Below are 12,538 nucleotides of genomic sequence, written 5' to 3'. Positions count from 1 at the left end.
GAGAAAACCCCCCTTCCCACCCATCAGGCGATGCTCCCAGCAGCATCCTATGAGGAGCCAAGGAGGACGAGGTCCTGGGGACAGAGAAGAAGCCGTGTTCTAGCCATTTCTGTGTCTGTCAATGTATTTCCTTCCATGACTGTCATCCTGAGAAGAGCTCTGTGATGGCAAGAAAACCCCACGTGGGTTTTAAACTCACCAACAAACAAGGGAACAACAGAGTCTGAAGAAAACGTCCCAGGCTTTATTAGAATTTCATTACTCTTCAATAAAACTATCAGATATAGTACTTTTGACCTTTTCAAAATTCCAGTTCAAAATTCTCCCAAATAAAAAGGTGAAATACAAAAGAAAAAAACAGTCTTTCACATACTCAAATTATGTAGACCCTGCAAGGTCTGTTTTCTTTTGAAGATTTTAAAATGAACCAGGGACAGGGATTCTTCCTGTGGGGCTACAGAATAAAAGATGGGGGTCGTGAAAGTATAAAGAAACCATTTGTCCTCAGTCAGGGAGATCTTGATCACAGCTGTCATGTAGTCTGGTGTACTAATAGAAAAGGCAGATTTAAACAGATTTTTAAAGAGGAAAGTGTCACCACTAGAAGAATGGAGGTGCACAGGAGAGAGAGGTTAGAGTTCATGAATACACATTTCTTAAAAGAAGACGTACAAATGGCCAACAAGCATATGAAAAAAATGCTCAACATGACTAATCATCAGGGAAAAACAAATCTAAACCACAATGAGATGTCACCTCACACCTGTCAGAATGGCTTTTTTCAAAAAGACAAAAGACAGCAAGTGTTGGCAAGATATGGAGAAAGGGGAACAATTTCATTGCTGGTAAGAAGGTAAGTTAGTACGCCCATGATGGAAACCAGTACGGAAGCTCCGTTAAAACATAAAAATAGAACTATCCTATGCAGCAATTCCACCTTTGGGTATATACCCAAAGAAAATGAAATCAGTATGTTGAAGAGATATCTGCACCCCACGCTCTAAAATGAATTCGTAAATCCATACATCCATATACAGGAGAGAATGGGAAAGCTCTTCCTACAGTAGAGTAACAACAAATGTAGAAGGAATGATAGAAATAGAAAATTATGACTTGGCAACCATCGGAGACGAGGCTGATTTGGGTGGCAATCATCAACAGAAGTAAAAACTGAAAGACAGAGGTTTGACCAAAAACAGGATATTGGCAGAATCTGAGACTTCCCCATACAAATTATAATCAACGGGGAAATGGTGAATTTAAAATGATGACACCTGGCAGACAGCAATAACATTAGGTGATCAAGGTGAATAACACCAGTAGTGGGAAGGGCTGACATCAACGCCTCCTGATAGGATGCACTGAGGAAAGCATGGCATCTGTGGGATCGTCCTGCCAAGAACTCATGAGCCGAATCTGGCCATGAGGATAAATCAGATGGATCCAGGTTCAGGGTCATCCTGTGCTCTTTAAAACTGTGGAAAACGTGAGACAGAGAGAAGACTGAGGAGAGTGAAGAGACACAAGAAATGCACCATGTTCCTGGGTAGGACCCTGAGCCAGAGAGGAAAAAGAATCACTATTTGGGCAGTTGATGAAATCAGAATGAGGTCTATAGATTGGATGACAATGAATTGGAATGGGGTCTACAGATTGGATGACAATGTTCTTCCAGGGCTGATTTCCTAATCTGGAGAGGTTTCTGATGAGTACATAGAGTATCCATGAGTGGTGAGAATATACACTTAGTTTTTTAGGGGTGATGCAACATCACGCCTACAGCTTTCACCCAAAACATTGAGAAAAAATCTAATGATAATTGAGGTATTTTTTACCTCGAGAAAGATAATGTGCACCAACACAAGCCATGGGGCAAATGCAATAAAATGTTTACAATTCAGGAATGTAAGTGAAGAGACACAGAAATTCTTAGTTCTGTTCTGCAACATTTCTATAAGTTAGAAATTATTTCAAAAAAATTCCAGAAAAAATATGTAGCGTTTCATTGTTTTTGAGCATAGAATTTGGCTATGAGCATTCCAGTGCACCATACCTTTAAATGACTAGGACTTTTTTTAACCTGGTGCCCAAGGGGGGATTTTTTATGTGTGTGTTTTGTTGTTGGTTTTTTCGTTTGTTTGTTTTGTTTTATTTTTGTTTTTCAGACAGGGTGTCTCTCTGTGGCCTAGGCTGGAGTGGCACAATCTCAGCTCACCCTAGTATCAACTTCTCAGATTCAGGTGAATCCTCCCACCTCAGCCTCTTGAGTAGCTTGGAACTATAGTCATGTGCCACCATGCCCAACTAATTTTTTGTATTTTTGGTAGAAATGAGGTTTTTTCATGTTGTCCAGGTGGGTCTTCAACTCCTGCCTCATGTGATCCACCTGCATCAGCCTCCCAAAGTTCGGGAATTACAGGTATGAACCACCACACCCTGTCAGGTTTTTTTCCTTATCTTTAAAATCCATTATTTTACAGGGAAACATATCAATGTTGACTACTCTCCATTGATTTTTCCCAGTTACACAATATAACCTTTCAAATCTTCATTTACTTTAGGAAAGTTTTCTTGCATTATAGTTCTAAATATTTATGCTACTCTATTGCTTTTTCTGTCCCTAGATGCTAATTATACATATATTGGACCTCCTATGCCTGTCTCCTACATTCCTTTAATTCACTTTATCCCCCTTTTTAAAACTTTTCTCGTTTTAATCCTCTATTTTTATTTCTGTGCTTCCTAAGGGTATCTATTTGCTCTTGCGTTCCTTCTAATTTAGTCTCCATTTTTGAAACTCATTTTTTCCAAATTCTTTTCTGACATCTCTCTGTACTCCTTTCAGAATTTCCTGTCATCTAGCCATATCTTTTGAAGTTTTTAAAATTTCTGATTCAGGACGGTTGCAGTGGCTCACACCTGTAATCCCAGCATTTTGGGAGGCCAAGGTGGGTGGATAACTTGAGGTGAGGAGTTTGAGACCAGCCTGGCTAAGATGGTGAAACCCAGTCTCTACTAAAAATACAAAAATTAGCTGGGTATGGTGAAGTAAGCCTGTAATCCCAGCTACTCAAGAGGCTGAGGCAGGAGAATCGCTTGAACCTGGGGGGCGGAGGTTGCGGTGAGACAAGATCACATCATTGCACTCCAGCCTGAGGAACACAGGGAGACTCCATCTCAAAAATAAATATATAAAATAAAATTTCTGATTCATACTACTCTTATAAAACTTTATTTTCTTTTAGCTTATATTGAGATATTAATTTATAATTTTTCTGATGTGCTCTCATTTTCAGTAGTACCATTATGTTCATCTTCACCATGTTTTCACTGAATCAATGTTGCATGAGTTTGGATCATATTCCTTTTTTGTTGTCCATGATTAAATGGGGTGGATTTTCCAGATCTATAGAAGGGAGTTCCTAATGAAGAAGGACTAAGATGCTTTCCCACTGGGCTCTACTGATCTGTGAAAGACCCAAAACAGGAATTCTCCATGTAACCACTTGTTTCCCATCACCAAGTCCAGAACCTCTGTAAGGCTCAGAAAGATCTCTTGCCTCTAGTCCTTTGCTCCAGCTCTAGGATGTTGAAGTCTTTCTTTTCCAAGTCTATAGGCTCTCAGCTTTTGATGTTATCTTTTTCTGTTAAAGTAGTTTTTGAGATCTTTTTCCTTGGGGGTCCCCCTCCACACCTCCACCATCTGAACCTATTCTCTCTCTCACCATCTGTCTTCTGCTCAATTTGGTGTATGTTTCCAGTAATGCTCAAGGTCAGGTGCTGTCCTTCTAGAAGGGGGGACTTGCTGTGCATTTCTAAGATTCTCCGAGGCCTATGCCACCACATCGACGCTGATTATCCCACGTCCACACGCAGTTGGTTGCTCTCACCTGTCACCAGAAGCCTGGGAGCCCTTTTCCAGTTTTGCCAGTTGCTCTCAGGTCTGCCCGTCCAGACTTCCATTCTGCTTTTAGGGGTGAGCAGCTCATGGTAGTTTTTGGTTTCCACTCACTACCTGTCAATAGTTCCTTTCATTTCCCATCCCTCCCCTGAGGCCACAGCAGCTCTTTCCCAGGTCCTTCTGATGCTGGTGCTTTGGCCATGCCCACCCAGTCCAGGGATTAGATGGGTGGGGAAAGAGTCCCCCTCACTTTGTTGACTATATTCTCTTTAAGCTTTATCTATGGCTGTCTTGCTGATTGGTTTAGCTTCCAGGAGGAGTTCAAGGGAGACTGAAAAACTACTTTGCCACCATGAACACATCCCCATAAAACATGTTCTGAAGGGCATAAAACAAGGAACAAAGACATGAAGAGGCCTACTCTGTTTCTGAATTGGAAGATTTCATATGATAAAACTGTCAGTGGTCCCAAAATTGATGCACTATATTAAAAGTTTCAAAATTTTCTATCTAGCAAGACACCAAAAATTAAGCAAAAGAAGAAAATATTTGCAACACATAATAAAGTATTCATGGAAATTCAGATCCAATGAACTATCTTTCTGCTTCCATCAAATTAATGAAAATGTTCAGCATTGCTAATATCCCACGCTGCAAGAGGACAGGAAAAGGGGCACACACTGTAGGCTTCTGTGGATGTGCCTTCATTCTTTTGTGAAAATTAAGCCAGAAATAGCTAACAAAACTCCCAATGTGAATACTCGCCAACTAGCAATTCCCTTTGGAGAATCTATCCTTAAAAAAAAAAAAAGCAGTGGCATCTCAGGCTGGATAAGCAGCATTGTTTGTAGAGGCACAGAACTGGTAGAAATTATTCCCAGCAGGAGAGTAACTGAATAACTTGTAATATTCATACTGTGGACTATTCCACAGACATTAAATTAAGTTAAAAATAATAATGAGTTATGGCTGGGAATACTTGTTAGACATTAAATTTTTAAAATAAGTTACAGAGTAATATGGGTGGCACGCATTTTTGTAAATTGTTTTTAAAAAGGAAAGAAACATTTTTCACACATATATATAAATTCTAATACATTTTATGATTATAAAGAAAAGGGTAGAAGGATTGCATTAAACAACACTGGTAATTCTGGTAGTCTATGGATAGAAAATTGGGGTAGACAAAAGCTACATATTGTTTGTGGGTTTTTCGGGTTTTTTCTGAGATGGAGTTTCACTCTTGTCCCCCAGGCTGCAGTGCAATGGTGCGACCTCAGCTCACTGCAACCGCTGTCTCCTGGGTTCAAGCTATTCTCTTGCCTCAGACTCTCAAGTAGTTGGGATTACAGGTGCCCACAATCACGCCTGGCTAGTTTTTGTATTTTTAGCAGAGACAAGGTTTCGCCATCTTGGCCCAGCTGGTCTCCAACTCCTGACCTCAGGTAGTCTACCTGCCTCAGTCTCCCAAAGCGTAGGGATTACAGGTGTGAGCCACCATGCCCAGTCACTTTTTTATTTTCAGTTATTTTTACTTTGTATATATCACTTTCAGAGTATGAAAAAAATCCAGTGGAGTTGCTTTTTAAAGGAAAAACAGAGAGAGAGAGAGAGAGAGAGAGAGAAGAAGAGAGAGAGAGAGAGAGTGTGTGTGAGAGAGAGAGAGAGTGTGTGTGTGTGTGTGTGTGAGTGAGAGTCAGCTCCCAATGGCTATGTCTTTATCAACATATGGAACCGGTAATGTGGATTACTCACAATGTAATTGTTTGCCCCTGAGTCCTCAGCATTAATAAAATCTCCAAGAAAATAACAGTTACTCTATTAAAGGATACCTATTCAAGACCTCCATCCAGCTCTTAGTCTTCTCAACTATGAACACAGCTCATCACCTCTCAAAACGGGCAGGATGTCTATCCACAGGGAATAGATCTACCTGACGACTCACTGAATGGCACAGCCCAGCACAGGAAAACCATCTGCAGGGGGTCCTCAAACAATGGAAACTGCATAGCTCTATGTCCATCACAGCCCTGTGGCCAGGCCTGCCTCCCCCTCACATCTTCAACCTTGCCGAGTCCTCCCCTTTCAACCTTCAACTTCTTCAACTTGCCCCAATGGAATGGCTCCTTATATTTCTCTTGTATCTTCACCTTTTCAGGCATGTTTTATGCTTTTCCTAAGAAACAGAGAGTGCTGCCTCCTTGCCGACGTGGACCCCTTTACCAGCATGCTTCATTTCATCCCCTTCTGCCTAATGGTTAGTAGGAGTTTGGCCTCTAAAGTCAGAGCAACTAAGTTCAAAGCTACTTCGTAGCTGAGTGACCTTGGGCAAGTCACTCATCCCTCTTCCCCTCAGTTTACTCAGCAGAAGCACCAAGATTTCTTAAGGCTTTGGCTCAGGCTCAGTTCTGCTGTGTCCCACTGGCTAAGGCAAATCAGAGGCCCAGTCCAAACTCAGGGAGAGGGAACACACAGGATCCTGAGCACCAGCAGGCAGAGGCCACCAGAGTGATGGGCTATTACACACACAATAAGTAAGTGCTCACTAAGTGTGGGCTGTCTTAGCTATTGTTTCTTATATCTAGAAAAGCTGTGTTTTGTTTTGTTTGAGATGGAGTCTCGTTCTGTCGCCCAGAATGGAGTACAGTGGTGTGATACCGGCTCACTGCAATCTCCGCCTCCCAGGTTCAAGCAATTCTCCTGTCTGAGCCTCCCGAGCAGCTGGGAGTACGGGCATGTGCCACCATGCCCAGCTAATTTTTGTATTTTTAGTAGAGACAGGGTTTTACCATGTTGGCCATGATCGTCTCGATCTCTTGACCTCGTGATCCACCCGCCTCGGCCTCCCAAAGTGCCGAGATTACAGGCATAAGCCACCGCACCAGGCTGAGAGTTATTTTTACAATAGGTTTTCACTATGTGCAAACTACAGAGAGGGCCTAGAAAGTCACATGTTGCTAACAAGCATATAGGTCTCATTTTAGAAGATTTAGAGAAACCAGAGCACACCTCTAAGCCCCACAGTGTGGATTTCTGTATAAAGCCAGCCCAGCCATCCCAGCTGCCATTCTTAAATGAAGAACAACCTTGGCGACGCAGTTTCACCAATCTCAGAGGGCAGGCATATATATGGCAATGGCTCCGTGTTCCCCACGCACAACCATGTCAACGTCCAAATCTGTCCCAACACAGCTGGAACCAATCAGGGTTTCTGCAAAGGGTTGGAGACAACAGGTGAATGGTATACACTGTACCATCCTGAAAGAAGCTTCAAGGCTCCTGCAGCAAAATAAGTCTGAAGACAGAAACGAAGCCCATGAAAAGACAGGAATGTGGGAGATGGAGAACGAAGGACAGAAGTTACTTTATCATTTCTAAAATGTAAGCAGAGTATGCTGTGTTCGTTGTTGATCCCCAGAGTCTAGAGGAATGTCCATACATAGCAGAACTTTGTGGAATTACTTTGAAACATGGGAAGTTAGAACTAACAGGTTATAAGCCAGGCATAGTGGCTCAAGCTTGTAATCCCAGTGCTTTGGGAGCCTGAGTCAGGAGGATCCCTTGAGGTAAGGAGTGTGAGTTTGAATCCAGCCCGGCCAACATAGTGAGACCCCATCTCTTAAAAAAAAAAAAGTGTTTTAATATTAGCCAGGCATGGTGGTACACACACCTGTAGTCCTAGCTACTTGTGAGTCAGAGGCAGGAGGATCACTTCAGCCCAGGGGTTCCAGGCTTCAGTGTGCTATAATAGTGCCACTGCATTCCAGCCTGGGCAACAGAGGGAGATCCTGCCTTTTAAGGGGAGAAAAAAAGAACAGGTTGGAGTTGTTGAAGAAAATAACACTGCAAATGCAAACTGAATTAACTGTTTTACATATTTATTTAACTCCTTAAACTAAAACGGAGTGGATTTGCATTTTTCGCATAAATAGCTTTTCTACTGTATCCACTTAATGTTTTCCCCTTTAGGTTTATTATTAAAAGGCAGCTCTCTGTCCACACCCTTGGGAACCCAAAGCTAAACCAGGAAGAGGGGGTTCAGGGAGGAGCCAGGAAGTGGAGCTAATTCACCACTACAGTCTGCCACCTGTAGGCTGGTTCCAGCAGACTTAAACCTCAGTGCCCGCTAGACAGACATGAAAACAATGCATATTCAATAATGCTAAAAACCATGCAACAGATGTGAGAAAACTATATATAGAGGGGCATTTGAATCAACGCTCCCGTGCGCTTGCCTCCAACTGCATCTCTTTTACTTGAACACTCCCAGCTGTGACCACACATTCTGTTGTCCCTATTCAGCTCTCCAAGTCTCACCGTTGATCTGAAGTAAGCTTTGAAAATTAATACCCCCATTAGGATGAACAGCCACACCTGTATCGATCGAGGTGTTCCAGAGGCAATTTTGCTCAGATGTTAGGGTAAAAGCCATGCAATGAACTTAGAGAACAAAGACCATTATGAAATCAACAAATAAGCAAGGCTGGACCAATTTTTCAAATGTTAAAACTCAAGAACAAATAGCAAACATTAGTTACAAAAGCTTAGTTTGGAATTCTGTAGATGGAATCAAAACGTACGGAGTTTACAAGCCTATGCGATGTATTTTAGCACCATACACCAAATCCAGTTACAGATGTCAAGAGTTCTCAGAACAAGTGCCTCTCTTCATAAATATCTGCTCTGCATATATCTCTCCCATTCCCATAACGTCCATTCTTTGTTAATATAGGGGGGGAAACCGTCAGCAAAATGCTACAAAACGCCAAAAATTTAACTCTTGGGGACAGTTACTTTAATAGAGATGTCCCAGTGTCTTTCTCCTACGGGTATTTGTTCATCACTGGCTTCCGTGATTTGGTGGTTAAGAGTCTGAAAATCAGTCATTCCTGAGGTCTGGAGCTCAGAAAGCACGCCGTCCCTCGTCTTTCTCCCCACCTCCCTCTCCGCAGGACGCCGGATGAGGGTCGGCCGCCCAGTCCCGCCACCCACAAGCCAGGCCGTTGAGGGCGGACGCGGGAAACCAGAAGTCCCCGAAGCCAAGTCGGCGAGTGACCACAGGGTCCGGCCGGTCCCCAACATCTGGGCTGAGCCGCAACCCGACGGGACGTGCCCCGCGCCCCCCTACCCCCGACCAGGGCCGCCATGAAGGCGAGAGGCGCGCCCAGACGCTGCTCCGCTCTGGGTTCGGATCCCACCTCCTCGCCTCGGCCGCGACCGGCGAGGTCGTGTCCCCGCGCGCGCGGTCCCCGGCGCTCCCTCTGGCCGCTGCGGGCTCGAAGGACCGCGGGCGCCGGGCTGCTGTTTCCTCTAAGAAAAGTAACTCCGGGGATCAGCGCAATAGGAGCGGGAACGCCATGCTGCGAGAGCTGCGACCCGGCCCTGGAGTTATTTCGCTCGGAGTTTCGAACTGAGCCCAGCGCCACAGCTGCCCGGCCCCGGCATTGGCGCCCGGAACTTGCCGCCCGCGGTGGCCTGTCCCGGCGGCCGCAGAGCCCCCCGTCCCCCGCCCGCGCCGTCCTCGGAGCCCTAACCCGCCCGGCCGCGGACACTCACCGAGAAGCCGGCCCAGAAGGGGCAGGAGTGGCGGACGCGGGCCGACGTGGTGAGCGCCAGCGCGGCGAAGCTGACGGCCACGATGAGGCATCCGAGCGCCATCTGCGTGGCCCCGAGCGCCAGCACGATGCGGGAGCGGCCCGGGCACTCGCGCAGGCGGGACAGGCTGCGGGGCAGCGCGGCGGGACGCGGCGCTCGGGGACCGCCGGCCGGAGGCATCGCGCCGAGCCGCACGCCTTGCCCGCTCCCGCCCGGCCCCACGCGCGCCGCCGCCGCCGCTCACAGAGGGTCCGAGGCAAGTTGCGCCGGCTGCGGGAACGGTCTCCCAGCCGGCTACGGGGGCTGCGGCGGCCGCGCGCCGGGAGCGGGCCGGGCCGGGCGGGCAGCAGGGCGACCGCAGCCCCCGCCGGTGCCCGCGCCCATGCCGCCGCCGCCGCGCCGCCCGCCCGCCGGCCGCGCCGCGCCCTCCCCCGCCCGCCCCGCGCGCTCCCCGGCCCGAGCGCGAGCGTGAACGCGAGCTGCCGCTGCTGCTGCCGTGCCGGGCACGAGCCGCCGCCGTTCCGGGCGCGAGCCCCGCCGCGGTGCGCTGGGCCCGGGCTGGGGCGGGAGCGGGAGCTGGGCGGGGAGGGCGCAGGTGCGGTTCGCGCGGCCCAGCCTCGGCGCTTCCGCCTCGCGCCCGTGCGGCGGCGGGTCTGCGGAAAGAGCCGAGGCGGCAGCGCATCGAGGGTGAGGGCAGCAGCCTCCGCGACAGAGCTCAGGGCCAGCGGCGCGGAGGGGCCCGGGAGCCGGGCCGCGGGCCAGCGGAGCCATCAGAGCCTGGGGCCTGCTCGGGATGGGCGCGCGGGGCGCTGAGGACGGGGAGACTGCCTAGGAGGGCTGGGAGCAGACAGGAGGGTAATTCCGAGCGCTGGGCGGCAGGTGTGGCGGACAGGAGCCTCTCTTGAATGCAGAAATCCAAGATCCAAGATACCGCTTTTCTGCAGTTCGAGAATCTGCCAAGCCGTCCTCTGAGAACTCAGCTCCGAAGGACATTGAGAACATTGCCAGGACACACACGATGTCTCTTACCCACCTTTGATTTGCATGCTTTTGATACAAGTTAAAAGTTTGGGCTTAAAAAAAATGCACAAAACGAATGTTAATGAGGAATATCATTAATAACCGATTAAACCATCTCCACTCCCTTTTGCCAACATAGGGTTTAAAATATCTAATAATTGGCTTCCTTGGAATACCAAGAAAACCTGCAAGTTTTGATTGCCATAGTTCCTTTGTGGCCCTGTGGATGAGCCAACTTTAAGACTACTTGTGTTGAAAAGGGCTGCATTGACAAATTAAGAGATCCACGGGAGTCCGAAGGGACCAGACGAAACGGCAAAGTTCAGAGTAATAAAGGGAAGCGGCCGGTCATTTCCTGAGACCATTCTTCCGTGGCTTTCTGGCAGACCTTACTGTCGGATGAGAAACGCTGGAGAGTCTCATCCCAAAATATCTCAGTTGCTGGTGCTTGAAATTTCACCGTTAGAGATATTGATTCCTTTGGGGCTTGACGATCCTCTATTAAAATGCAAATTCCCCTTGAAGGGGCTATAGCTCAAGCCTTTATCAGCTAACACCTTAGCAGGGATGGGATTTATTTTCCAATTTAACGAGATGGCCAAGGGATGAACAGGGGGTGGGGAATTCCACAGATAAAGTGGCTGATCTCAAAATGTTGGCCGGTGGCCAAACGGTGCCTTCTCCCCCAGTTCTTATCTGTAACAGAACTAAGCCTCTGGCCGGCATTGTTTAGAGCACTCCTATACAAATTCCAATTTCCTGGAGGCATTTTCTGCTTAGAAATTCGCAGTGCAGCACTTTTTAAGAGCTTCAAACGATACAGTGTTTCAAAACATGATCCTGGAGTGGCAAGAAGTTAGGTTCCCATTGTGATCATCTCCCCCATTCATTCATCCATTCATTCCTCCAACGAAAGTTCATAAAGAGCTCTGCAATCATAAGGCTTTTTTTTAGGTTCTCAGAGTACATGAGTGAACAAAACAGACAAAAATCCCTGCCTTTAAGGGACTCAGAAACAGACAATAGCCTAACAAATTAGTGAATTACAGTTTATTGACATTGTATACTATTCGAAAAATAGTATACATCCACTATGTGCCAGGCACTGAGGATGGAAGAATGAGTTGCAAACCCCCTGAATGCAGGGAACTTTCAGTCTAGTGGAAAGAGCTTCTAGCATACTGGGTTCAGTATGCTACACAGTGCCCATCCACCCGCAAAATAAATAAATAAGCAGATGATAAGAAGATTTGGAAAGAGCTTTCTGAGTATGGTACCAAAAATGGGTTGGGGGTGCCCAAGCGGAAGAGTGCTCAGAGGCCGTTACTGTCAGCTAGCAAGAGGTGACAGTGTTTTGGATTAAGGTAGGGATGGTGGAGATTTCCAGAATTGGGTGTGTTTGGGAGATGTTTAGGAGGCATCAGTGATGAATTAAATAGAGGTAGGAGCCAGCTGTGACCTCCAGTGATTTCCCACTTATGAATTAGAGATGCTTCCAAAATACATGTGAATTGACTTTTATTATTATTATTATTTATGAAAGGTATGAAAAGAGAGCTCCAAGGAGCACAGATTTTGGGGAAGGTGGGTTAGGAGAGATCTACCTTTGCTGCAAATTTCGTTCGGATTCAAAGGGACAGACTGATCTAGAAATTAATATTACTTCACATTTCTATTGATAAAAAAGCAGTTCTATTGATAAAAACTTTAGACAAATAAATGTAACAGTTTACTTAAACAGTGAACAATTCATGAATGAGAGAGCCCTCAGTCATAAGAGGTTCAGAGAACTCCACTCTGCCACGTGGGCAGTGAGTATATATAGACGGAAAAAGACTGAAGAAAGTAGAAATGAGGAACAAAAAGCAGATTCGTTGTTTCAAAATAACTTTCCTTATAATGGTTAAAACTGAGGGAACTTCCTTATGTCTGCTCAAACTGGCCTATTTGAACATTTGTTGTTTGTCTATTCATTCTCTCCTCCCTCTCTCTCTCTCTCTCTCTCTCTCTCTCTCTCTCTCT

The 12,538-nt window shown here is 46.4% G+C and overlaps 1 protein-coding gene across 3 annotated transcripts in view; it reads right to left on the bottom strand.

Moving 5' to 3' along the window:
• Nucleotides 1–9,676, bottom strand: part of ENTREP2 (endosomal transmembrane epsin interactor 2) — a 399,634-nt gene extending 389,958 nt beyond the window's left edge. For all 3 annotated transcript variants that reach the window (XM_064376326.1, XM_064376328.1, XM_064376327.1), the window contains exon 1: nt 9,458–9,676. In XM_064376326.1, the coding sequence (XP_064232396.1) occupies nt 9,458–9,676 (219 nt within the window). The remainder of the gene's footprint in view (nt 1–9,457) is intronic.
• Nucleotides 9,677–12,538: the final 2,862 nt, after the last annotated feature.

The sequence above is a fragment of the Aotus nancymaae genome, unplaced genomic scaffold (assembly GCF_030222135.1).
Source record: "Aotus nancymaae isolate 86718 unplaced genomic scaffold, 86718_ANA_hifiasm-v0.15.2.pri h1tg000014l, whole genome shotgun sequence".
Taxonomy (NCBI): domain Eukaryota; kingdom Metazoa; phylum Chordata; class Mammalia; order Primates; family Aotidae; genus Aotus; species Aotus nancymaae.
This window is presented reverse-complemented; position numbering and strand designations above follow the sequence as displayed.